The sequence below is a fragment of the Mustela putorius genome, unplaced genomic scaffold (assembly GCF_011764305.1).
Source record: "Mustela putorius furo isolate JIRA1106 unplaced genomic scaffold, ASM1176430v1.1 tig00000174_pilon_pilon_pilon, whole genome shotgun sequence".
Taxonomy (NCBI): domain Eukaryota; kingdom Metazoa; phylum Chordata; class Mammalia; order Carnivora; family Mustelidae; genus Mustela; species Mustela putorius.
In genome coordinates this window covers 4,045,265-4,072,778 of record NW_025421304.1, presented here as the reverse complement: position 1 = coordinate 4,072,778, position 27,514 = coordinate 4,045,265, and the positions used below count along the sequence as shown (strand labels likewise).

General features: G+C 48.8%; 2 protein-coding genes across 2 annotated transcripts in view; one reads left to right on the top strand and one right to left on the bottom strand.

Annotated features, from left to right (window-relative positions):
* RHPN2 (rhophilin Rho GTPase binding protein 2) overlaps positions 1 to 17,360 on the bottom strand; it is a 57,535-nt gene extending 40,175 nt beyond the window's left edge. Inside the window, exons 1-2 of the mRNA XM_004765212.3 lie at positions 17,206 to 17,360; positions 2,811 to 2,926 (exon numbers count right to left, since the gene is read on the bottom strand). Coding sequence (XP_004765269.1) covers positions 2,811 to 2,926; positions 17,206 to 17,274 — 185 coding nt within the window. The 5' untranslated portion in view covers positions 17,275 to 17,360. The remainder of the gene's footprint in view (positions 1 to 2,810; positions 2,927 to 17,205) is intronic.
* Positions 17,361 to 26,389: 9,029 nt separating this feature from the next.
* GPATCH1 (G-patch domain containing 1) overlaps positions 26,390 to 27,514 on the top strand; it is a 45,101-nt gene continuing 43,976 nt past the window's right edge. Inside the window, exon 1 of the mRNA XM_004765211.3 lies at positions 26,390 to 26,510. Within this exon, the coding sequence (XP_004765268.1) occupies positions 26,438 to 26,510 (73 nt within the window). The 5' untranslated portion in view covers positions 26,390 to 26,437. The remainder of the gene's footprint in view (positions 26,511 to 27,514) is intronic.

Here is a 27,514-nt window from a genome sequence, read left to right as displayed (position 1 = left end):
TTCTAAGCCTACGCCACGCGGTCACATCTCCCTTTCATTGACGCCCTAGAAAACATCACCTCTGACATGACTGGACTTGTCTGCTGTGGATTAGGTCCCCCCACAGGAGATCAGGCATCGTGAAAGCACGGCCTGTAGCCTTCTCCTCTTGCACCACAAACAAGGCCTGCCACTTCCTAGGTGCTCAGCAAATTCATTCAGGGGCTGAACGAACCTCGCAATCCACGGCAATCCACTCTTGGGGAGTCCCTGAGGCAAGGCTGTCCGCCTGCCTCCTTAGCCACATCAAAGTCTCAACCAAAAACCGGCCACCACAAATCACACCAGAGAGGATGGAGGGGGTTGGCGCGGGAGAGGGGAACGCATCTGCAGCCTTCCCAGCACAGCAAGCCCAGCTGGCCCCGGGCTGCCACTCCTAAAAACTGGGAGCCTCTCTCAAGCTACACCAGACCATCCCCAGCTCCAGGCTTCTCTGGGGACAAGGACACTGCCAGACGTTTTATTTTATTTAAAGACTTTATTTATCCATTTGAGAGAGTGAGAGTGAATGAGGCTATGAGAGGGGAGAAGGTCAGAGGGAGAAGTAGACTCCCTGTGGAGCTGGGAGCCCGATGCGGGACTCGATCCTGAGACTCTGGGATCATGACCTGAGCTGAAGGCAGTTGCTCAACCAACTGAGCCACTCAGGCGCCCTACCAGACATTTTAAAAGGTGAAATGTTGTGGGGCACCTGGCTGGCTCAGGCGGTGGAGCATGTGACTCTTGATCATCAGGGTTGTGGGTCCGAGGCCCAAGTTGGGTGTAGAAATTACTTAAAAATAAGTAAGTAGGGGAACCTGGGTGGCTCAGTGGGTTAATCCTCTGCCTTCGGCTCGGGTCATGATCTCAGGGTCCTGGGATCAAGCCCTGCTTCGGGCTCTCTACTCTGCGGAGAGCCTGCTTCCTCCCTCTCTCTGCCTGCCCCTCTGCCTACTTGTAATCTCTGTCTGTCAAATAAATGAATAAAATCTTAAAAAAAAAAAAAGTAAGTAAATAAACTTAAAAAAAAAAAGGGTGAAATGTCCTAATATCCTAATAGTTCAGTCTCCTCCAGTCACAGCCTAGCTTCTACCCTGTTACAAAAGTAGCTGGAGAAGAGGTTTCCAGATCCCTGACCACGCCGGGACTTGCTTATTACTCTGCTAGCCTACATGTATTGATGCCTACACAAGGCACGGCATGGTTGTTCGGGAGCTGGTGGTAGGTTTAGGTGGTTGGTGATGTTATCCTCCAGGCACTGGCAGGATCTCACTATAAAAATGGGTAGAAGTAATTTTTGCACTTTGTAAAAGAACATCCAAACACTGGAGAGTGGGACATGACAAGAGGCACCTCCATGCCCATTCCTGGTCTTGCTCCCAAGAACTGACTCAAAGAGCTTCTTCCTTCGTCTTTTCTGGAAAAAGTCTCTGTGTGCACAAAAGCAAACATACCAATCCTGGGCGCCTGCATGGCTCAGTCGGTTAAGCATCTGCCTTTGGCTCAGGTCATGATCCTGGGGTCTTGGGATCAAGCCTGAATCAGACTCCTTGCTCAGCGGGAAGCCTGCTTCTCCCTCTCCCACTCCCCTTGCTTGTGCTCCCTCTCTTACTTTGTCTCTCTCTGTCAAATAAATAACTCAATCTTCAAAAACAAACAAACATACCAATCCTGTAAACACAAAAGCAAGGCAAACTGTCCTGCACCTTCCTGTTAGCCCACTTATATCTCAGACATCTTTCCTAGGGAACAGATACAGAAAGATTCAGAAATGAATTTACCCTAAGTTTATTTGATTTTTTTTAAAAGATCTTATTTATTTATCTGCCAGAAAGAGAGAGAGAGAGATGGCACAAGCAGGGGAAGCCTGGTTTGGTGTATTTGTTTTTCCCAACAGTCTCTGAGCAGCCTCTGGGCGCTTGCTCACCGGCTTCCAGTGGCCCAGCTGACCCACTGGGAACACCCAGGATTCATATCCTGCCAGGTTTCCAGGTTCCCTCTGGGTTTGTAGGTACCAGGTCCCTGAAAGAGCCCCCCCATCTCTTTCTGTGGCTATAGGAGGCATTGTCTCACGTGGCCAGGCAGCAGGCACGGTGCTGGCCACCTAGTGCAGAAGGCGGCATGGGGCTGACAAGAGTTACCCCCAGAACTCTGGAGGAAGAAGAAAGGCTTTTCTCCTCTTTTGAAACAAGAGGAAGCTGGCACACTGTCTGGCCTGACACTGAAGGATGTGGGGGGAGCTTGCAGCTGCCTAGGACACAGGTGAATTTTCACTGAGCTCGAAGGTTGATAAGTAATTATTTTCCCTTCAGAGCTCCAAGGCCATGGGGCTGCATGGGGGCCTGCCTCTCCTTAGAGGGATGGACACTGGCAACAGAAATGTTCCACTCCCTCCCTCCTGCCTTCTTCTCCTTTATACATCCAGCAAACAGTTACCAAGCAGTGATTCTAGACGAGGCATCGTTTCTCCACTAGGCAATAGAGAAAACAGACAGATACATCCCATACAAAGCAGGGAAAACAAAAGAATGTGATCACTGGCTGCCCCATCCCCAATCACACAAACAGGCTGGGTAAAATACTTGTCTTGAATAAAATCAAGCTCTAGGCAAGGAAGGGGCTGGCTCCAGGCATCAGCAACAAGGAGGGGACCCCAAAGTTTAAAAAAAAAAACACACACACACACACACAAGAATTAGAGAGAAAACTGGGAAAGCCTGAGAGTTTCAGGAAGAATAGGCCCCAGGAGAGGCTGGCTCCCTGACAAGGCAGTGAAGCCAGCAGTCACTCACTTCAGGAGGTTTTCTGCTCCTGTTCTCATCCGCACAGCTTTCAGGATCTGCTGGTTCAAGGCAGCCCTCTGATTCTGCAGTCGGCTCCGGCCAGTTTGTGCAAGGGGATTGCAACCCTAAGGGAAAATGAGAGATGACCCTTCAGACGTCAGCCACTCTAAACATGACAATGACAACACTGAATGTAACAGAAATGTTTTAAAAATGAACCTGTTCTGAAAATAAGAGTAACATCAAAACAGGAGAACACAAAATATTGGAAAGTATCAAAAGAAAATAAAAATTGGGGCGCCTGGGTGGCTCAGTGGGTTAAAGCCTCTGCCTTCGGCTCAGGTCATGATCCCAGGGTCCTGGGATCGAGCCCCGCATTGGGCTCTCTGCTCAGCGGGGAGCCTGCTTCCTCCTCTCTCTCTGCCTGCCTCTCCACCTACTTGTGATCTCTGCCTGTCAAATAAATAAATAAAATCTTTAAAAAAAAAAAAAAAAAAGAAAAGAAAAGAAAAGTCACTCATAACGATGCAACTCCAGAACAGCCACTGTATGTTGGTTCCCTGCCCGTGTATTTTTAGACACGTATTGTTATTTTTCATATTAGTGAGGTGTTGGGAGTCCCCAAGATCAGCCTACGTTCAAATTCATCAAGACTCAGAGGACTCAACAGATAATTGCGCTCACAGCTGTAGGACAGCAACTTCGTAAGGTTACAGAGCTAGTTCACAAGGGGGAGGACAAGGGTAGATTCTAGAGCAATCCACAGACAGGCTCCCTTATGCTTTCTCCCACCCATGAGGGGGTCACACAGAGCATAACCTTCCCCCAGCAACAAAAAATGCATCAACGTGGGGCGCCTGGGTGGCTCAGTGGGTTAAAGCCTCTGACTTCGGCTCAGGTCATGATCCCAGGGTCCTGGGATGGAGCCCCACGTCGGGCTCTCTGCTCAGCAGGGAGCCTGCTTCCTCCTCTCTCTCGGGCTGCCTTTCTGCCTTCTTGTGATCTCTGTCAAATAAATAAACAAAATCTTAAAAAAAAAAAAATGCAACAACGTGTGTCTGAGGTCATCACCCAGGTTGGCCCATTAGAAAATCAACACCCAGTGGTTTTACAGGGGCCTGATTACAAAAGCACCCTTGCCTAGAATGTACCCAAATTCTAGACTCCCAGGAGGAAAGCAGGTATTCCTCCTAACCCATGTGGTTTGTGCCATTGGCCTAGGGGAGTGAGCCAAACCTTATCAGTTAGGGGATGGAGGGAACAATGGGAGAGTCATGTTCCCAGATGCCAGAGAGGGGCCAACCTTAGCAAGAAGGCCTTCCAAGAACAACAGCCTCAAGCCTACTATATTAACCCTTTTCTGACAGTGGTATGTACCGTTTATCTAAATTTCTCACATACTACTCTAGCATGAAACTTTCCTTTATTATGAAATGTTTCTCAAAACCAAGACTTTGATGATTGAGTAATATGGTCCTTTAAAAAAAAAAAAAGACTGACCATTTCCTTATAGTAGGACATTCAGATTATCTGCTTTTATCAGGTTATCTGCTTTTTTTAAAAAAAATTTTTTTTTTTATTTATTTGAGAGAGAGGACAAGCAGGGGGAGAGGCAAAGGGAGAAGTAGGCTCCCTGCTGAGCAGGGAGCTAGATGTGGGGCTCGATCCCAGGACCCCAAGATCTTTACCTGAACTGAAGACAGCTGCTTAACTGACTGAGCCACCCAGGAGCCCCCATGTATCTGCTATTATATATAATTATTTGATCCATATATGTAAGGATGAATCTTTATAAACCTCTACTTTATTCTTTTTTTTTTTACTTTTTTTTTTAAATTTTATTTATTTATTTAACAGAGAGATCACAATTAGGCAGAGAGGCAGGCAGAGAGAGAGAGAGAGAGAGAGAGGAGAGAGAGAGGAGGAAGCAGAACTCCTGCCAAGCGGAGAGCCCGACGCGGGGCTCCATCCCAGAACCCTGGGATCATGACCTGAGCTGAAGACAGAGGCTTTAACCCACTGAGCCACCCAGGAGCCCCTCTACTTTATTCTTTAAGGTATATTTCCTGGGCAAAAGTACAAACCTAGAAATTTCTTTAAGACCTCAGGTGCACCAGCCTAATTACCCTCCAAGAAAGAAAGGCACTCCCTTTCCCCCTTAGCCTTAGGCAACCACAAATCTACTTTCTGGCTTTTTTGTTTGTTTTTTTTAAAGATTTTATTTATTTATCTGACAGAGAGAGAGAGAGATCACAAGTAGACAGAACAGCAGGCAGAGAGAGTAGGGAGAAGCAGGCTTCCCACTGAGCAGAGAGCCCGATGCGGGGCTTGATCCCAGGACCCTGAGATCGTGACCTAAGCCAAAGGCAGAGACTGAACCCACTGAGCCACCCAGGTGCCCCTCTACTTTCTGTCTTTATAGATTTGCTTATTCTGGACATTTTCATACAAATGGAATTATACAAAATATGGTGTTTTGAGATGGGCTTCCTTCACTTAGCATGATTTTTTAAGGTTTATCCATGTATCAGTACCCTAATCCTGTTTGTCCCTGACTAATACCCCATTAAAAGAATGTACCACATTAATTTATCCATTCATCAGCTGATAGACATTTGGGAATATTTTCACTTTTTGGCTATTATGAATAGGGCTGCTTATCTATGTACACATTTTTATGCGGGTATTTTTGTTTTCCTTTCTCTTGGCTATACATCGAGGAGTGGAACTGTTATGCCATAGGATTAATGCTGGGTCTAACCATTTGGGGAACTCTCCAACTATTTTCCGAAGTGGCTATATGATTTTACATTCCCACCAACAGCATGTGAGGTTTCCAATTTATCCATATCCTCAACAGAACTAGTTATTATTATTTTTTTCATCGACAACCTAGTGTGTGTGAGATCTCTGTATGGTTTGGGTTTGCATTTCCCGGATGGTTCGTGATGTTTAAATCCTTTCACGTGCTTATCGGCCACTTGTCTATCTTCCGTGGAGAAATACAGATTCGGATACTGGCTCATTTTAAACAGGGTTGCCTCTTTATTTTTGAATTGAAAAGTATCCTTTTCATTTATTTTACAGAAAGAGAGTGGGGGTGAGAGACAGACGGAGAGAGAAACCCAAGCCAACTCTGTGCTGAGCATGTAGCTCCACGTGGGGCTCCATCTCACGACCCTAAGATCACGACCTGAGCTGAAACCAAGAGTCAGCACTTAACCCACTGCGTCACCTCGGCAGGCCCTGAAAAGTATTATTTTAATCTTTGCCAAGTTGATATGCAAAAACAGGCATCCTGGGGCGCCTGGGTGGCTCAGTAGGTTAAAGCCTCTGCCTTCGGCTCACGTCATGATCTCGGGGGTCCTGCGATCAGGTCCCGCATCGGGCTCTCTGCTCAGCAGGGAGCCTGCTTCCTCCTCTCTCTCTGCCTGCTTCTCTGCCTACTTGTGATCTCCGTCTGTCAAATAAATAAATAAAATCTTTAAAAAAACAAAACAACAACAACAACAACAACAAACAAGCATCCTATTCTCCCAATGTGCGTTTACTATTGGTAAACTTTTTTCATATATTATTGATCACATGAGTTGTTTTTTCAGTGCACTGTCCTGTGTCATCTGTTCATTATTCCTAGAGTATTTGGACTGCAATGTTCCATTCTAAAAAGTTTAAGATCAGAATGAAAGTTTCGTTTTAACTTAATAGTGTGCTTCCCAGTCCAGGAGGTAAAAAGCCCTAGGATCTGAGTGAGGCCTCCATTTCTTTGTGAAGCTTATCTCTAGGTTCTGCCCAAGGAGAGGGGCTGCGGTTACCCCCCGGGGTGGCTGCCAGGCAGCACTCCCTTTTAAAGATGCCCTTTCTCTGCGGCTACCATTCAACTCTGCCCCAGCTCTGCCTAAGCCATGCCTGTGGCCTCCACCCCAAGGAGGGAGAAATTATTCAGAGCCCTAATCTTCTCAGGGATTCCCCGTATCAGTGGCCTTTGGACCAGAGGATCAGAAACGAGTCATGTTCCTCCTTCCAGAAAGATTCCTCATTCTTACTTGTCAGCAGGTCACCGCCCACCTGCCCCCAGGCAGCACCCCCAAGTTCAAATTACACATATATTCAGAATCTGAGTTAGACTGGTCTTACAGCTAACATCTCTCAAACCATTCAATGATCTCTGATTTAAAATAAAAACCAGGGGGCACCTGGGTGGCTCAGTGGGTTAAAACCTCTGCCTTTGACTCAGGTCATGATCCCAGGGTCCTGGGATTAAGCCCCACATCAGTCTCTCTCATCAGCAGGGAGCCTGCTTCCTCCTCTCTCTCTCTCTGCCTGCCTCTCTGCCTACTTGTGATCTCTGTCTTTCAAATAAATAAATAAATCTTAAAAAAAAAAAAAAAAAAACTACCGGGAAACTATCTCTTTGCAGACAGAAGATGACACGTCTTTCCACATGAAGCCAATCGAATATTAAAGTTCTAAAATAACGCCTCCCCTCTTTCCTCTACGCTTTCCAAAATTACTGTGAAGGGATGGTCTGATCTGACTCAAAATCACACACTCCACCCAAGCTGTGTTCCATTTTACAGAGACGCTTTAATAACGAATTCCTTTATGTACATTCCCAGAGCTAAGATAAGCAGCCATTCCAGCTCACTATCCTTTACCCAATTTCTGGCTGGCCCACAGATGCGGAGTCAGTTTCCAGATAAGACCGAGGAATGCTTAGGATTAGATATGACTGAGTAATTGGAACCAAAACGACATTACCTCTTACTGACAGGTAGGAATGCTGGGCCAGCTGGAAACACTAGGAAGCCACAAGACTATGTGGAAGCTTCAGGGAGCCCCAGGAGGCAAATCTGGGCAAGACTGCCATAAAGAATCCCTGGTATCTCTATAGAGGCTGCGAGCTATCCAGTGGCTCCAGCCAGCGTTTCTCTGCTGGTGGGGACCCATAGTCCTCACCCGTGCCTCCCTCCTTGGTGGGTTAATAACAGCATATTGAGCAAATGCAAACTGGAGGGGTTGTGCCAGAGTTCCAGGGCAGCACCTGTCACACCTGCTTAGCATGGGAACTGAGAACGGCAGGTGCAGGGTCACAGTCCTACAGGGAAGTGAGTCTTTCCGCCAGAGTCTGCTGGTTCCCTTCCCAACTAAGGTGTGGGCTTTTGCACCAGAGTTAAGATGCTGGAAGGATGGTCCCACAGCCAACAACCAGAAAAACAAGTGTGCTAAGTGAAGCCTCAGCTTCATCACATGGCTTGTCCCAGAAGTCAGACTGCCGGTGTGGACGCTGGGACAGCAGCCGAGACCCCACAGTTCTGAGGCCTGCAGGTTAACTGAGCTACTCAAGAGTCTACGGGTGTGTGGGGGGGGGGGGACGCGGGGTGGGCAGGACTGAAGCCCATGTCCCTGCTTGCTGCCACACTAAGATGGGCCAGGAAGCAGCCAGCAGCAGGAATTCGCGGGGGGGGGGGGGGCAGGACAGCTTGGCTGCAATCCCCCAACCCCTGATACCATTCCGGTGCTTCCCTGCTGAGTGGCTTCCAGCATCACTCAGCATCCTTTGGGAACAGTGACCTGGTCCCACCCCCCACACCCACTCTCCCACCTCATAGCCCTTGACAGGGTGGTAACTCAGTGCTTCCCCCAACTCATTTCCAAGGGGAAGAACACTGACCTCATGTCTAGTCAGTTGGAAACTGAAGGCCCCTGGTCCCTGCAATTGACTCAGTGGGCACCTGACAAAGGGTAATCAGGACCCATCAGGAAGACGTCTCCATTTTTCCCCACTGACCTTTTCCACCAATGGGGAGTGTCTAGTAGCAACATTTGAGCCCTAGATCAAGCCAGACCTGAAACATTCCTCTCTCTGGAGTGCTCAGTTACAGGAGCCAATGCATTCCCTTTCGTGCCCTAGCTACTTTTTAAATTGAGGTATAAATTACACATAGTAAAACACATAGATTCTCAGTTCAATGAGTTTGGACAAACATATAAGCTCTGTAACTACTACTCCAATCAAAAAGAACATTTTCGGGGCACCTGGGTACCTCAGTGGGTTAAGGCCTCTCTCTGCCTTCAGCTCACGTCATGATCTCAGGGTCCTGGGATCGAGTCCCGCATCGGGCTCTCTGCTCAGCGGCAAGCCTGCTTCCACCTCTCTCTTTCTCTGCCTGCCTCTCTGCCTACTTGTGATCTCTGTCTGTCAAATAAATTAAAAAAAAAAAAAAAATTTCATCACCCCTCAGGGCCACCAATACCATGGTTTCCCTCACCACAGTCTTCTGCTTGTTCTAGAACTTCAGATAAATGGAATCACATACTACAGACTCCTCCGTGTCCGGCTTCGTGCTGAATATCATGCTTTGAGATCCACCCATATGGCTGCACTCATCAGCGGCCTGCCCCTTCTCATTGCTAGAATTCCATTGTAGGGATGCACCACAGTGTGTTTATGTGTGATTTTGGACCGGATTTTTCTGGCATCTGCAACTAATTCTTTCATGAGTCCTAATTAGAATACATCCACCTCAAGTGACAACTCCCTTTGTCAACATCCCCGACAGTGCCCTTTGCGTCTAGTCCCATCGCTCAGCAGGGAAACAAGTATTTAAAAGCAATACCCAGGGGTGCCTGGGTGGCTCAGTGGGTTAAAGCCTCTCTGCCTTTGGCTCGGGTCATGATCTCGGGGTCCTAGAATCAAATCCCGCATCGGGCTCTCTGCTCAGCGGGGAGCCTGCTTCCCCTTCTCTCTCTGCCTACTTGTGATCTCTGTCTGTCAAATAAATAAATAAAATCTTAAAAAATAAAATAAAATAAAATAAAAGCCATACCCGGGTGCAAACTGGAGGCACTTAATTTGCCAGGAAGGAAAAGCTACTCAGCCTACACCTGCAGAGATGGACCCGAAGAAGGCAGAAAAGGCCAGGCCACCCAGGTAGCAGACGCAGAGGGAACGGAGCGCAGTCTTTCTTTTCCCGCACGCACCCCCGCACCCAGGCTCAGGTCAGTGCCTGGCGCCTGGCTTCCCTCGCCCCAGAAAACCAGCACAGGCTGTCCTTCCACCCAGGCAAAGAGAAAGCTTCCATGTGGAGATGTTTCTGCAGCAAACTGAAGGCACAGCATGAAACCTGGGATCTCCAGGTCAGGCATAAGACTGGGGGCAAGGTGTCCTAGGTAGAAGAGGGTGCTTTTTGCTACTCCTACAGCACAAAGATATTTTCTCTGCCTTTCTCACTCCTTCCCAGTTACGCAATTCCCCACTCAACCACCCAACTCTGGAAAACAGAATTGTTTGTGAGTTAGCCAGAGGCTGTCAACCAGAAAGCACCGAAAGAGCAGGACACACACACATACAGACACACACACACACACGTCTAATTTAACTTTTCATCATGCTAGAGATTCAGGGCAGGCTGGAGGAACAGAACCCAAATTTTTCATATCCATAAAAATTAAAACCTAAGTCTGGCATTTTTCAAAAGCCTTCCTGCCCTTCCAGGATCTCTGCTGGGTGTCGGGGCTACACATTGAGGAGCACCTGCTTTTCTGAGGCATCCCCAACCATTCCCATGGGCTGGGCGGTGGGGGGCGGGGAGCAATATGAAATCAACACTTTGCCGGGAATCTTTAATAAAGGCTGCTTTCAGTCTCTTCTATGAATCTTCCCCAGCACCTCCTGTGTACCACTCACAGTTGTTTTTCAACAAGTCCAATGAATAACAAAGCTTTTACAAACACCAGAATTTCCATGAATCAAATATATTTTCAGTCCCAACTAAAAAATGACCTGCTTATTTCAGCCGGTAGGATACACTCAGAAACAATTAACCGCGTTTATCTACGGAGTGTGTCTGCATGGAGTAAGGGCTGGTATATGTCTGTGAATTAGTACACTTCTGTAATTGCCTTTAAAAAAAAAAAGTCTACTTATTTTAAGTAATTGCTACACCCAACATGAGGCTCAAACTCACAACCCCAAGATCAAGAGTCGTTTGTTCCTCCAACTGAGCCAGGCAGGTGCCTGTATAATTATTTTTTTCTGTAATTATAATAATTCATGTTACTTTTATAACACAAATAATACTGGAGACAAAGAAATTTCTTCTGCAGTTCTTGATCACCTGCCCTTTTCTCTTATGACCCAATCAAAACCTGGGACTTGGGGTGCCTGGTGGCTCAGTGGGTTAAAGCCTCTGCCTTCGGCTCAGGTCATGATCCCGGGGTCCTAGAATCAAGCCCTGCATCGGGTTCTCTGCTTGGCAGGAAGCCTACTCCCCCCGTCCCCTCCTTGCCTACTTGTGATCTCTGTCTGTCAAATAAATAAATAAAATCTTTGGAGAAAAAAAAAAAACAACAAAACCTGGGACTTGCTAAGGGCACATGGCCACAGTGAAGTATGTGGGTCTGACTGGAAAGACCAGAAGGACTCATCATCTCTCCCCCTGTCCCTGGTGCTGCAGGCATATCTCACTCCCGGCCAGTACCCCTTGCTACCCACTCTGCCAGACACCCCATCCTATGGCTGGGCTGCACCTGCTGTCCGAATGTCCCCTGAGGCCACCTCCAATGCAGCCTTTCTGTCACAAGATTCTGGCACACGTGAGCCAGAGAAGGAAGTGGTGACAAGGCTAAGGCCAATACCTGGTATCAACAGGTGGTGTCTTGGGATTCATCCATATAGCCCCAGGAAACAAGGGACATTTACAGTGTCACAGCTAGCCCATCACACTGACTCTCCTCTGAGTTACCCTGGAAATTCCGCTTCGGCCAGGATCCCGCAGTGTGAAGAGGTGTTTTTTTTTTTTCTTTTTCTTTTTAAAGATTTTATTTATTTATTTGACAGAGATCGCAAGTAAGCAGAGACAGGCAGAGAGAGAGGAGGAAGCAGGCTTCCTGCTGAGCTTCCCGATGCGGGGCTTGATACCAGGACCCTGGGACCATGACCTGAGCCGAAAGAGGTGTTGTCATACGCAGCATCTGCATTGCCGATGTGCACCTATGAAGCTAGGCAGACGCTCACCAAGGCCACGATGAACCTGGAGCCAGCCTGGCCTTGAGGACCTGGCTCAGATCACCGGGGGGGGGGGGGGTTTGGAGTGAGGAAGGGGGCCGCACCACCAACTTTCAGACCCCTCTTGCCTCCCCATCTGGAAAAGGATTCAAGGCTCCAAGGGGATGGATCCAGACATCTGAAGGAACGTTCTCGCAACCCAGTAAAAGTGGAGCTGATGAGTCCCCATGACCCCGCTGTGCTCTGCAGACCCAGAAAGCTTCCCCACACACAAGTGTGCTCATAATTATATGATGTGCACATGTGTCTAACACGGAATTACACTTCACTAAGATGAATGGTGCAGAGCAGGAACTAGGAGGAGTTTCTGGGTAAAAGTGAGAAAAAAAGAAAAAAAAAAATTCTTTCTCTGCTGGAGCCTTGAGCCTCGAGGAAGCCCAGAGAAAACAGAGACCATAAACCAGGACATGGTGGACCTTGGGGCCCTGTCCAGCCTGGAGGTTTCTGTGGACTAGAAACAACTTCTCCTCCAGCTCGGGGGTGAAAACAATGGAACTCAATTCATTTCGGGTCATTAGTGTTCCCAAAGGATGAAGAGGCAGAGATAAGGACAGACAATACTGCACTTTGTCCTGATTCTCTCCTTCCACACGCTGCTAAGACCTTTCATCTAGGGCCTTTTCACAGCCCTGGGGAAGAGCTTTCTCAAGGTTTTCTCCAGCTGGTTTTCTCTTGGCCACAGACAGGATTTCCTGCGGGTTATAGGACAACAGCACCCAGAACTTTCCGGAAACAGGACCTGCTGTCAGGATGCGGAACCCCGGAAACTCAGATTTCTCTGCATTAACTAGAGGCCAGAACAAGCCTTCTTCTATTCTCCCACACACTTTCATTAAGATAAGCATGAAAATCTGTTTGAGAAAAAGAAGCTCCAATTCCACTGGTATCTCTTTTAAGAAAATAATGTATAAGGGTGCCTGGGTGGTTCAGGGGGTTAAGCCTCTGCCTTCAGCTCAGGTCATGATCTCGGGGTCCTGGGATCGAGCCCTGCATTGGGCTCTCTGCTCAGCAGGGAGCCTGCTTCCCCCTCTCTCCTTGCCTTTCTGCCTACTTGTGATCTGTCAAATAAATAAATATAATCTTAAAAAAAAAAGAAAATAATGTACAGTAAATAGAGCTTATACATCTATGTAAACATATTGATGTAAAGGAAAAAAAGAAAAACCAGTAAGAAGCCAGACAGGAGGGAAACACACTGCCATAGACCAGAAAGTTTTCTGTGGGTTTTGTTTGTTTTTAAGTCAAAAACACCCCCTTCCCACCCACCACAGCTGCCAGCCCCAGGAGGCCAGAGTCTATACTGGTGGCCTGGGGCCAAGCTGTGTCCATGTCCTCGGGCTCTGTACAGCCAAGTACTACAAAACCCCAAGAAGACCCTGATTTACTAGGCACCCTCTCTGCCAGTGATCGCCTTGTACATAGGGGGATCTGGGCCCTGCTGGCAAAGTGACCTTTTGGGCAATTTGTTTGCATTTTGTATGCAAGTCACACATGACAGAGTTGAAGCTCTGAATATGGACACGGACCCCACCCCACCCCACCACCACCAAACACACTTTTTGCTCTCTGTTCTAAAGAAAGGAAGCTGATTCCTATTCAGGCATGGCCGGAGCTATCTGGGCAAAGGAAGCACTGACTCCCGGCACTGCTGGCACCCCAGGAAAAGAGGCCCATTGCGAACGGCCACAGAAGCCAGACTGAGGGAGAGTAGAGTCGGCCCCAGCATCTGACAGGGGTCAGGCTCAGAGCTGTCACTCCAGAAATGCCTTCTGAATGAATGGAGCAGAATGGCATTTTTGAGAAAAAAGGGAAGAGAAAAAAGACAGGATAAAGAATAGGATAAGAGAGAAGCCTGATTTCAGTAGCAATTAATTGGATCCTCTGAATGTGCCCAAAATCTCCCAAGCCCAAAGACAAGATGGAGAAGCCCACGCTGGGGGTATCTCCAGTCTCAGGGGTCCACCCAGGATGCAAAGCAGCTGTTTCCCAGCTGCCCCACCCTGCCCCTCACCTCCGGGGACCCCCTCCATAGCTTGTTCCCTTTCTCCTCCACATCTTCAACTTGCCCTCGGCCCCGAACTTCTTTACCCACATGCTTTAAAAAGGCTCTAGACATCCTCACTCTGAAATGAACCTCTCTTCTTCCCTCTCCTCTAATCCCCCACCCTACTATCACCTTCTCTGACCTTCTCCCCTCTGCCCCCCACCACACTGGCTTTTGCCCCTGACTCTACCCACTCATTAGCTAACAAGCCCCCAGAGAACTAAATCCAGTATCTTCCAGTGTTTCTCTGATTTGTCAACCCTAAATCTCCACAAAAAAGACTCTTGTCTAGGCTTCCTTCACACTGCAGCCTTTCTGGCTTGCCTCCCATTCCTTTGCTTGTCCCTTAAGTGGAAGGATTATTCCCTTGGGCTCTCTCACAGCACCCCAACTGCCTCCCATACTGGTGTGTACCCCCCCCCGCCCCCGCCGCCACAAAGCTGCATCTCCAGCCACGCTCTCACATGTGTCAGGTCTGTAGAGTGGACTCCCCCGGAGACCACCACTTGGATATGTCATGGGAGGCCCCAAATCCACCTGCCCTACACCAGTCTCCAGGCTCCCCCACCTCAGGGAGGTGCTGCCCTTTCACCCAGAGACCTATGCCAGACATCCGCCAGACATCCGGTCATCAGCACCTTCCCCGGCCACATCTCATCCCTTAGCTCTTCCCATCCCCCATGGCCACTGCTGTCGCTCAGCATTCTGACCTCCTCACTGGGATCCCTTGCCTCGAGTCTAGATCCCTGGTTTGAGTCGGGTGTAGGCTGGCGGTTAGGATGGGCGGTGAGGCTGTGTTTACCCAGCACTTTATAACTGACTGAGAAGTCATCAATGGTATCGGAGTAGGCAAGGCAGAAATGACCAAAATTTCAGGGAGCCAAACCCCCGACTCCTTCCGGGGCCTCTCCCCTACCCCCCACTCACCGATGACTCAGCTTTCCCAGACATGAACCTTTCACATCTGGTCCTACTTAAAACACCTGAACGGATCCCTGAGGTTCCCTGTTTTCCTGAGCAGGTCGCATGGCCTGGAACAGCCTCGTTCCCACTTACGGCTCCACATCCTAGAAGATTCCCTCACAAGTGCTCATGATTCATGCCTTCAACCCATGCTGTTCCCTCTACCTGACGTGCTCTTCCTCCCCTTTTCACCTGTGTCACATCTACCTTTCATTCAGGTCAAACTGGCTCAGATCACCAATTGAGAAAAGGTGCAACGTCAACACCTTTTAATATTCTGGTACAAAGAACACTCTTTGGGCTGGTAGGATGCAGCACAACGATCCTTATAAGATCTCCTTTTCAAAAGAGATGTTTCTGGGGCGCCTGGGTGGCTCAGTGGGTTAAAGCCTCTACCTTCGGCTCCGCTCGGGTCATGGTCCCAGGGTCCTGGTCAGCGGGGAGCCTGCTTCCCTTCCTCTCTCTGCCTGCCTTTCTGTCTGCTTGTCATCTCTGTCTGTCAAATGGATAAATAAAATCTTAAAAAGAAAAAAAAACAGATGTTTCTAATCGCCTGCCAGTGTTTCATCGTATTTGGCACCCATGATTCTCTCCCACTGACCACCAGAGAAAGTGCACCTAGAAACACCCAACCTTGCAACCTGTCTCAGCTCCCCCGTCCGCAGGGCCATCCTCTCTCTTTCCCGTAGCACATCGTCTCCTGGAAAACCTGTTCCAGAAGACATGGGGATAGAACCCTCACTGTCCTTCCCCTCCCTCTGTCACTTCCCCCAAATGCTCCTGTGGCTCCAGACTTCCACCTGTTGACAGAACAAACGATTTGGGGAGGCAATGAAGTCCCGGGAAGAGAAAGCAACTTGCTGAAAGCAACACGGGAATTTTGTCAGGGTGACAGAAAGGTTCTGGGGCCTTAGGACCAAGATCTAGGGATTCCCAGGCCCCACCTCCTTCTGCAATTCCATGGCCTGTGATCCTCTGTCCCAAATGCCACCCATAATTAGAAGTTATAATCCTGTAATTCCATGATGACATCTTTGAACTTAAATATACCTTAAAACTACTTTTTTTTTTTTTTAATGCTAAAAGCAATTGAACCAAAAAGAATTTTCCCCCACTCTAACCTCACCGGTTTCTAGTTCCTCACCCTTCCTGCCCATCCCCTGGGGCTACTGCTCCTCACCAAAGAGCAAAAGCCCAAAGGCTGTGTCACGTGGAAGAAGGAAAGAGTCCAAGTTCATTTACCGACTGGATCATTAGGCTTTTAACAATTAAGAATTGATTGTCCTGTGGGAAACAGTTTCACTTCCCTATTTATAATTACGAACTCCAGTCTTCTGTCCTATGAGTTATATATTAAAAACACACACACACACAAAACAATCTTTCAACCTACCCAGTCAAAGCTGGCCAACCTCCAAAAGCTATTTTTAGAATCGCTAGAACCTCCAAGGAGGCAGGGTGGAAAGTGTCACCGTGCCTCCAGGTTCGAAAGCATCTTTTGTACAGCAGGCCTGGCCACCTGCAGGCCTCTCAGCGCCCCCATCCTGCGAGTTGGGGTCGTTTTGGGGAGACTGGGTGGTCGGGCTGTTATCCCAGGGCCGGTGGCTGGCGGTGTGCGGACGGTCGCAAGGGCGTACAAATCTCCCGCGGAGCCTGTGCTCACGGAGGGTCTCTCCAACAATCAGGTAAATCGGCTCAGCCATAAAATAAGCAGGGGCGACGCCGCGCCCTCACTTCTGCTGCGCGCACTCCCTCCCAGGCGATTGGGGCAGAAAAGGGGGCAACGCTGGAGGTCACCTCCCACCGAAAAATCTCCCCTGCCTTCTAAAAGTCGGAAGAAACGTACACTGGAAGCGTCCTGGAGGCAAAAGGAGAACGCCAAGCCACTTGGGGAGGAGGATCCCTCTATCTCCACCCGCGCCCCGCCAAAAGCTTGGATTAAAGATGGGCTCCGGTTCCAACGCACCGCAAGGCCACGGGCGTCCCCCAAACTAGGCACTGATCCCTTCCCCAGTCGTGTAGGACTGCCCGCCGGGGCGGCCACAAGCACCCCTCCCGGCCCCCAGCCTCCGCCGCCACCTGCGTGGGGCTGCCCCAGGCACCCCTCCCCGCCCCCAGCCCCGGAAGCCACCTGCACTGTGCCGCCGGGTACACTGCTGCCCGAGCCCACACCGGGAGCCTCTGCCCCGCCCTCCCCAAGCCAGTGCGCCCCCTCCCCCTCCCGGCCTGGTCGACCCCGGCCGCGCGCTCCCGCAACCCCCTCCACAGCCTGGCTGCAGCAGATATAGAGCTCTCGGTAGGCTCCCCGCCCACCCGCAGCCGCCCACCTTCCGAAAGTAGCTGTCGCTCTCCTTTTCCAGCGCCTGGGGGGCTGCGGGCAGCAGAGCGTCCGTCATGCTTGCAGTAGGGGCGCGGAGGGCGAACTGAACGAGGCTCCGCCGCGCGTCGGCCCGGGAGGGCTCTGGGATCCGCCCGGTCCCGCCCCGCCCGCGTGGCCACCCCTTCAGCTCCGCCCCAGGGCAGGCTAGCAGCTCTGGAGACCCCGCGGGGTGCGCGGAGACCACGCCCCCTGCCCCGCCCCGGCTCCGGATTGGCGGGGCGAAGCCGCGCCCCGGGTCCCGGGCTTGCGGCGGGGAGAGCTGGAGCCCCTGGGCACCTCGCTCGATTTCTAATCTGGGCTTCAATACTGTGTCAGCCCTGTGGCGCAGAGGCGGGCCCGGGGTCTCCGAGGCCGCAGCAAGGCTGGAGCTAGGGACCCGGCCCCTTGTCTGGAGCCCCGGGGGTAAACGCGGAGCTCCGGGATGAAGTCGTGGCCCCGCCCTGAAGGAGCACGGACGCCGCGGGGTCTGCGATCAAACCCAACGCCACGTAGAAGGCGCGGCGGGAGTGCTGGACCCTAGGCCGAGCGGCCAGGAGCAGCTTCCGGCTCGGGGGGACCCGGACCCGAGTCAGAGACCCTGAGGGACAGTTGGCTGCGCCCCTGCGGGCCTTACTCGGTGACTCAGACCTTTTGGCGTGGTGGTCAACCCTACTCTTCCCCCACCCTCGCTGCAGAGACTAGGCAGATCCACTGGGGGTCGCGGACCGCGCTGGGGGGCGGGGGGGTGGGTGCACAGAAAGTATCTTGTGACGCGAAACTGGGCGGATGTCCTTGAGTGCCTTTACCTACCACTTCAAGCCTCAGTTTTCTCAGCTGCAAAATGGGATCAGATCGTGCTCTCTCTCGAACTGGCCGAAAGTATTGAGACGAAAGTGCACCCCTTAGGCTGGGGTCTAGGACGCGCCTAGCTTAGGAGTGAAAGCGGGGCCCCTGGGTTCACACCACCCTCTCACCCACCCACCACCCCGCGTTGACCCATGGACTCCGGGAGCAGATGCCTGGCGAACAGCTGGAAGCCCCCCAACGCTCGCGGGGCCACGCTTCCCCGCACAGGGGTCTTGCAAGCCCTAACCCTCCCTCCCCCAACCGAGGGACACTTTTGCGCAGTTGCTGCTGTGTTTGGCGGTCGCCGTGGATGCCGCAGGTAGAACAGAACACAATCTACTTTCAAAACAAGCCAACCATTTCCTTCTCTTCAAAAAAACCGGGGGGAGGAGGTGGGCGGCGGAGGGGAAGGGGGGCGAAGTGTGTGCATCAGGGGTTGTTCAAGAGTTTTAAAGCAAATAGTGGCAACAACCAAGGACAAACGATCGAGTGAATGTAAAAAAACAAAAGAACCCTAAAACAAAAAAACCCTCCTCAACACTGCCTGCAGAACTCTGAGATGCAGCGCAAGAAAAGGCATTTCCAGAAAGGACTATTTTAATTCTAGGCACCTGAAGAGTCTTAACCAGCTCAGGGCTAGCACAGGTGTTCAGGAAACTCTGACTGATGCAAAAACTCTCCGTCTCTCTTAAGGTCAGAAATGAGTATTAACCTAATGTCAGCATATGTCGGTCATCCTGTAATAAATCCATTGCCTTGGAAACGCATCACGTGCTGCTGCGAATTTAAAAACACGGTGGCTCAGTGGGTTAAAGCCTCTGCCTTAGGCTCAGGTCATGGTCCCAGGGTCCTGGGATTGAACCCCACATCGAGCTCTCTGCTGAGAGGGGAGCATGCTTCCTCATCTCTCTCTGCCAGCCTTTCTGCCTACTTATGATCTCTGTCTGCCAAATAAATAAATAAAATCTTAAAAAAAAAAATGCCAGTTTCTTCTGTTTCAAGGATCCTAGGGAAGCAGATCACTTTCTCTTACATCTGTACTATTACTACTACCAATAATAAAGTTAATAACAGAACCTCTGCTGTACTCATTGAAAGTTCACAGAGATTATGTTTCATTCTCATGACCCTTTGGCAATAAAAGGATTAAATAATCTTCATTTGACCCAGGAGAAGACCAAGACTCAGCAGAGTGAAGTGGGCAAGGGCACACTCCCTGTTAGTGGGTAAGATCGGTTTTGGTTCAATGACTTCAGTCATTCCCTATCACCTTCAGTTTTTTGTCATCTCCTACCACTTTGAAGCCCCAATTGCCTTTACAATATGTCACATATTGTGTCACTTGCACTATTAATGACTTAATAGTCTCCTTAAAATTTACTCACTTTATTTAAACAGACTTGATTTGAAAACACAACTATATCATAACCATAAGTGGGAAACCAGGGGTATCTTGCCCTATGGGGAGATAACACATAAAACTGAACGGGAAGGGGGGCGACTGGGTGGCTCCGTTGTGGAGTGTCTGACTTTCCGCTCAGGTTCATGATCTCAGGGTGCTGGGATGGAGCCCCATGTGGGCCTCTGCGCTCAGCAGGAAGTCTGCTTCTCCCTCTGTGCCTTTCCCTTCCCCTGCTCACATGCTCTCTTTCTCAAATAAATAAATAAATAAGATCTTGTTTTAAAAAGTGAATACAGGGATGTGTGGGTGGCTCAATCAGTTAAGCATTGAACCCTTGGTTTCCACTCAGGTCATGATCCCCCCCACTCAGGTCATGATCCATGATCCACAAGGTCATGGGAATGAGCCCTGCGTGGGGTTACTCGCTGAGGAGGAGCCTCCTTGGGATTCTCTCTCTCCCTCTGCCCTTCCCCTCTCCCCTCTCAGGCATGTACTCTCTCTCTTTAAAAAAAAAAAAAAAAAATGAATACAGCAAAACCCATAATCTGTTATTTAGTATAGCCTGACACCATTGCCTTCCTGAGCTGCTTTTTTGATTAAAAAGGAAAAACAAGAGAAAGAGGCATAATGTTAAAAACACACCAGCCCACATTCATGCTGTCTCCTGGGTGTCCTCAGAGGAAAAGGAGCACTTTTCTATGAGGCCCAAAAGGCCACACTAGCCACCTAAGAGTCACCCCTTGGGGTTATGCGTGATCAGATATCTCTAGTATTCTCAGGGCTCATGCGGGGGGTCCCATGGTCTGAACCCCATATCCCTGATCCCACTATGATCAGGAAATGAGAACTGTTGTTGCTGACCCAGCAGGAGAGTAACATCTAGTCTTCAATTTGTCACCCCTGCTGGTGGTATGTGTCACAAGACCCGCCAAGGAGCCCCTGTGTTCATAACAAAAAAATTTCTGAGTGAGAATTTCTGAGGTAGGCATAAGGTTAAAATCTGAACTACAAACAACAATTTTTGTCAAGTCCTCATCTTACCCTCTGACTGAGGCCAGTGCTTGACTGTCTAGGGACCCAGTTCCTCCAAGTAAAATGCAAATCCCACCACCTAATACCTGCTCTTTGACAAAAGGAACATTGGCTTCTCTGATGTACATCTCCTCTGGGAGAATCCTGTGAAATTTGCCAAATTAAAAGCAGAAATTACAAGGTAATACTTACATGACTAAAATTCATTGTAAATTATAGACCAGATATTGTAATTCTTATTTAAAAATTCTTAGGAACTGGGGCACCTGGGTGACTCCGTGGGTTAAGCCTCTGCCTTCAGCTCAGGTCATGGTCTCAGGGTCCTAGGATCAAGCCCCACATCTGGCTTTCTGCTCAGCAGGGAACCTGCTTCCTCCCCTCTCTCTGCCTGCCTCTCTGCCTCTTTCTAATTTCTTTCTCTCTGTGTCAAATAAATAAATAGTCTTTAAAAAAAATTCTTAGGAACTGAAGCCATATGGTGCCGTGGAAGTATGCCAATGACAGAGGCCACCTCAGGCTTGGCAAGCTCTGCCACTGAGTCACCTTGGCCAGATCCTTTAACCCCCTGTGGCTTCAGTTTCCCTAGCTATAAACTATGGTCTTTATTTTATATATATATATTTTTTTTTTAATTTTTATTTATTTATTTTTAAAGATTTTATTTATTTATTTGAGAGAGAGAGAGAGAACGTGAGAGAGGAGAGGGTGGGGGAGAAGCAGAGTCCTCACTGAGCAGGGAGCCTTATCTGGGGTCTTGATTCCAGGACTCTGGGATCATGACCTGAGCTGAAGGCAGTCCTTTAACCAACTGAGCCACCCAGTTCTTTAAAGATTTTATTTGTTTATTCATGAGAGACACAGAGAGAGAGAGAGGCAGAGGGAGAAGCAGGCTCCACAGGGAACCCGATGCTGGACTGGATTCTGGGACCCAGATGCTTAACCATTAAGGCAGATGCTTAACCATCTGAGCCACCCAGGCATCCCTATAAACTATGGTCTTACACGCAGCCGTTTGCTGCATACTTACTCTATGCCAGGCACTGTGCCATGCCCTTTGTGTGCATTATCTCAGTTGGTCCTCCCACAACCCTAGAAATGGGTACTTAGCATGCCCATTTCACAGAGGAAGAAGCTGAGGCTCAGGGGTCACCAGCCTGATAAGCTAGACTGTCTGGTGCTGTATCATACACAATTCTACATTACACTGTTCCTGTGATTTAAAAGGAAGTCTACTTTGGCATACTGAGAAGTGATTAAGGAGTGACAAATGAGTGACAGGTGGCAAAAAATGCCAAGTATTGGTGACAATGTGGAGCAACCAGAATCTCATGCATCGTGGGAGTATAAATCCTTAGGATCACTTTGGAAAACTGGCTTGTGATCCAGCATTTCCAACTCTAGGTAGATAACTCACAGAAATGCCTGCCTGGGTTGTGTTCACAATAAAACATGTCCAAGAATGTTTACAGCTGCACTTTTCTTTCTTTTAACTTTTGTTTATTTATTCATGAGAGACAGAGAGAGAGGCAAAGGGAGCTCGATGTGGGACTCAATCCCAGGCCCCTGGGATCACGACCTGAGCTGAAAGCAGGTGCTCAACCGACTGTGCTTCCCAGGCACCCTGTCCTTTGCAAAATAGCCCTTACCTAGAAAATACTTACATGCCCATCAACCCAATGGTAAAATGAGTAATTGTGGCATACTCACATAATGAAAAAATTTACACAATGAAAATGAACACAATAAATCTGTTGTGAACAACATATTTTGCCCACAGAGATATCACTGAGCAAAAGAAGTCAGAAAATACTGTATGATTCTATTTTATATAATGTATAAAGCAGGCAAAAAAAAAAAATTAGTCCATTCTGGGACTTTCTGCTTCCGGGACTCAGGAAAATTTGCATTTCTTGATCTGCCTATTGTTACATGAATATGTTTACTTTGGGAAAATGAGTAGAACCGTGTGCTTATGATTTGTACACTTTTCTGTATATAGGTGATATTTCTTTTTTTAGTGATTTGAGAGAGAGAGCACGTACACACATGCACACGCATGAGTGTGGACGAATGGGGGGAGGGGCAGAGGGCAAGAAGCTTCACGCAGACTCCCCGCTGAGCATGGAGCCCTCCGTGGGGCTCCATCCCATGACCCATGTGATCATAGCCTGAGCTGAAACCAAGAATCCGACACTTAACTGAGCCACCCAGGCAGCCCTATATGTGATAGTTCAATAAGAAAATCGAATGCAAGGGCACCTGGGTGGCTCAGTCATTAAGTGTCTGCCTTTGGATCAGGTCATGATTCCAGGGTCCTGGGATGGAGCCCCTTGTAGGGCTCCTTGCTCAGTGAGGGAGCCTGCTTCTCCTTCTCCCTCTGCCTACAGCGCCTTTGCTTGTCCTCTCCCTTTCTCTGTCAAGTAAATAAATAAAATCTTAAAAGAAAAGAAAAGAAAACTCAATGCAGGAAAATGAATGACATTGATTCCAAAGTATGTAAAGCAGGTTTCCTCTTTGTCACAAATGACCATCCCACCACCAGCACTGATGTATGGACCACGAGGAAGAAATTACTCCATACCTAGGTGATTGAGCACATCTTCCTATCTGCAGTTTTCTGATAAGATCCTGAGATTTGGGGGCACCTGAGTGGCTCAGTGGGTTGAAGCCTCTGCCTTCAGCTCAGGTCATGATCCCAGGGACTTGGGATCGAGCCCCACATGGGGCTCTCTGCTCGGTAGGGAGCCTGTTTCCTCCTCTCTCTCTGCCTACTTGTGATCTCTCTCTCTGTCAAATAAATAAATAAAATATTAAAAAAAAAAAAGATCCTGAGATTTGTTCCTTTCTGCATGTCTAAGTAAGAAAGGAAGGGTCTGGGGCATTTGGGCTACTATAGCTTGTATAAAACCATGTTGCCTTTAGGTTCCCCCTGCTGAGAATCAGGAATATGAGGCTGTAAGGGACCAGGGTCACAGATGGAGCATCCAGTCACCTAAAAATACCCAGGAGACAACTGAGAGCCACTCTTTGAGGAAGATACAGGGACTCTGAACGGCCCTTGTTCCTCTGAACTTTAGCAATCAGGAATCAGAGAGTGGTTCTTATCATTTTACCAAATGCTAATGATTGTCAGGGATCCAGTTGAGTAAAACTCTCAATAATGACTTTATTGGGTTTTTCTTGCCTCATTAAAAGCTATAAACTGTAAGAAAATAGGTTTGAATAATTTAGAAATAAAATCATGGACCTTCATTATTTGTGTGGGTGTATGGATTAGTTGCCAATATCTACATTTAGACTCATAATAACAGTTGATGGGCCGATGACCCTGGAGCCCTTCAGGTTCAGGAAACAAAAAGATGCCTTTCCCTTAGTACATTGGTACACCCTAATACATACTTTTAGACTCAAAACCGAGCCACTGACATAAAAATGTTTTGGGGAAACAAAAAACAACCCAGAGATGTAGCCAAAAGCAAAAACTCAAATGGCACAATGTTGTATACATGCATCCCTTCTATTCTGGTTTCCTTTGATCTGTGGCCACCATTGTTGCTAGTTTCTTCAGGGAGTTTACTAGAAATACGCTATGCATATCGTAGTACGTATGTGGATGTACCCACACTGTGGATATAGTAGCCACAATAAATTTGGCTATTTGTGTTTTCTTTCACTATTACTGGCAGCACCTGTGTACTCTGTCTCAGCCCTTGTTTTGCTCATTTAACAGCAAATGTTGGAGATCATGCCTCACCAGCATTTTATTTTAATGACTTAGACCATTCCAGCGCATGGGTTATTCTAGTTACCTATGGCTGTCAGCAAATTACTCCAAATTATAATGGCTTAAAATACAGTTAGCTTACTGTTATTTCTCAGGGTTCCCAGAGGTGACTGAACTCAGCCACGAGGTCTTGGATGCAGCTGTAGACACGCATGCAGCTCCTGCTGGAACTGGAGTCATTTTGGAATCTCCCTCACAGAACCATCTGGCCATAGATGCTGATGGTTAACTGGGGCCAGGCTAGGTCACAGACCTACACAAAGCCTCTCCTTGTGGCCTGAGCTTCCTCACAGCGGGGAGACTGGATTCCAGGGCCATGATCCCAAACTGAATCTGCAAATTTCCTTAAAGATTGGGTATAGGAGAGGTACTGTCACGACTTTCACTGCAATCTTTCGGTTAAGCAGTTATGGAGCCTAAATTCAAGGAAAGGGGACATAGACTCTATTCTCAGTGGGAGGGGTCAAACAATTCCGTGGCTATTTTTAAAACTCGTTTTAAAACATCTTTTGTTTTTTAAAGTCATGTACCATAACCATGATTTATGGTTCATGGCTAGTTATTCATCCCTTTTCTTTTTCAAAATTATTTATTCAGTGCTTACTATGGGCCAAGCACTGTTCTAAGCTCTGAGGATACAGCAAAGAAAATAAGAAAAACCGATCCAAATCAATGTTCTTGTGGAGCTTATAGTTTGGATGGAAACAGAAAGACAATAGACATAATAAATAAGTATATCAAATTATACAGAGTATTAAAGGTGAGAAGTGCTGTGGAAAAATGTAAAGTGGGGTAAGGTGGGATAGTGTTGCAAAATGGGAGTTGTTTTTATTTATTTCTAAAAGATTTTGTGTATTTGAGAGAGAGAGAGAGAGAGAGAACGTGAGCGGGCGCACGTTGTCCTGCACTAGGGATGGGGGAGGGGCTGAGGGAAAGGGAGAAGCAGACTCCCCACTGAGCACAGAGAAAATAGGGGTTGTTTTTAAAATAGGGTCATAGAAGATTTCCCTGAGAAAGTAACCTTTGAGCAGATAACTGAAGAAGGTGAGGGAATGAGTCATGTGGCATCTGGGGGAAGGACATTCCAAGCCGAGAGAAGAGTGAACGCAAAGGCTTTGAGATCACAGGGTGCTTAGAGTGAGTGCTCAAGCAACAGCCCCACTCCCAGAGATTCTGCTTTGGAAGCCCTGGGGGATGGATAAAGGGAATTTTAACAACACCCTGGTGTTTCTGACTCATGCCAGCTCCTGACCCTCATTTTGAAAACCTGGGCTTCCAGATCTGGTTTTCATCTCTCAATCTCACCCCTTACTAGTTGAGTTTCCTCTTTCCCCCCTGTAAAAAGGAGTTTGGGGGTTTGGGATGACAGCACCCCATTTGAGAGATGGCTCTTTCTTTAGGTTCCATAGGGACGTCCTGAGGGTCCCCACTGCCTCTCACAGCAGCCTTTTACAGGTCTGTTGGCTTTTTGTTTCCCTTTTCTCGTCTTCTTTCTCTTTTTAATATTCTTCCCTTTTTTCTTTTCCTTTTTCCTTCTCTTCCTCCTTCCTCTCTCACACACACTCTCTCTTTCTCTCTTTCTCCCGAGTTCCCTTAACCACGGACATCGGAGTTCCAGAGTTTGGGTATCCTTCCGGAGGTTTGGAAGGGGACTCCACCTATGCAAACCTAAGAGTGATATACACAAAGAGCGTGTGCGTATCAGGAAGGACTGGCACTTTCCCAGCAGGTGGCGGGGTGGGGGTGGGAGTGAAGGTGGGACCCGAGGTTGCGAGCAGGGAGGTGGAGGGGGGTCGGGGGCCAGCGGGTGGGGGCGGGCATACAACACCCGGCACCAGCCCCGCGGCGGGACTTCTGGTGGGCTTCCAGCTTCTCCCAAGCGCCTCCTCCAGACCCGCTCAATGCGGAGCTAGGATGGGATGTCGTGGCTGCCAGAGTCCGCGAGGCAACTCCTACGGCGTCCGGCTCTGGTTAAGACGGGGTGGAGAACTACCAAGCGCGGGGCGAGAGGCAGATCTGCGGACACGTTCCTGCACCTGCACTCACAGCTTCGTTTAGGTTCGCGGAGAAAGGGCTGAAGGCTTTAGGTCCTTCGAGGCATCCGTAGCGAGGGGGCGGGGCCCGGAAGGGAGCAGCATGGCGGCGCTGGACAGTGACAGCGATGAGGACTTAGTCAGCTATGGAACCGGCCTGGAGCCGCTGGAAGAAGGTGCGAGCCAGATTGGTCGCTGGGGTCTGTGAGAAACAGGTCCAGAATTCCGGGCAAAACCGCTCAACCCTGTGCCGGGCCTCGGGTGGCCCCGTGGGCAAGGCTCTCTCGCTACTGGTGTTGGGAACAGAGACGAGAGAGACGTGCGGTGTGCTTTGGGGTGCTCACGTTCTGGAGGGATGGATAAGAGACTCTGAGGGGTGGGAAACAGAAAGATGACGAAACGGGCTCGTGTGAGAACCGAGCTGGGTGGTCGGGCATTGTCTTCCCTAGGAGAGGACGTTTGAGCTCAGACTTGAAACAGAGGAAGGAACCAACCATATGAAGATTTGGGTAGAAGAACATTTCAATCAAAGAGAGCAGCGGGTGCAAAATTTCTGAAGTCGGAGCCAGTTTGAAAAATTGAGGGACAGGCAGGACTGGTGTGGGTGGAGCCGACGACACCAGTGGGAGACTGGTAGAGATGATGTCAGAGGGGGAGGCAGGGGCTGCATCTACTTAGTATGATGTTTGGGTTTTATACTGAGTGTTGAAGAGTCATTGCGGGGTTTTACACAAGGGAGAAATGTATATTTTTAAGATCATTTAGCCCTCGATTTTGAGAATAGGTGGGCTGGGGAGTGGTGGGCAAAACTGATTGAGGGAGATTAGCAGAAAGAAAAAGAGGTCTTGAGATGATGATGGCTTGGACTGGGGTGTTAGCAGTGGAGGGGATAAGTAATGGTCTGGGTAGAGGTGTAGGTTGAAGGCAGAGCAGACCAGACTTGCTGCTGAAATATAGAGGTGAGGGAAAGGTGAGATAAGGTTCTCTCCCATGTTTCTGGGCTGATCCATTAATGACTCGATTTGTTCAGCAATGAGTGCCCAGTAAGGACTGATGGCAGTTCTAGTCCTGTGGGAAGGACCAAGGAAGCATGTTGGCTAGGAGTTACTTGCAAGCCTTCTGTTGGTGGGATCTTATTCTCCACCCTGATTACATTTTACCAGGTTAGTTGTACTTCTGT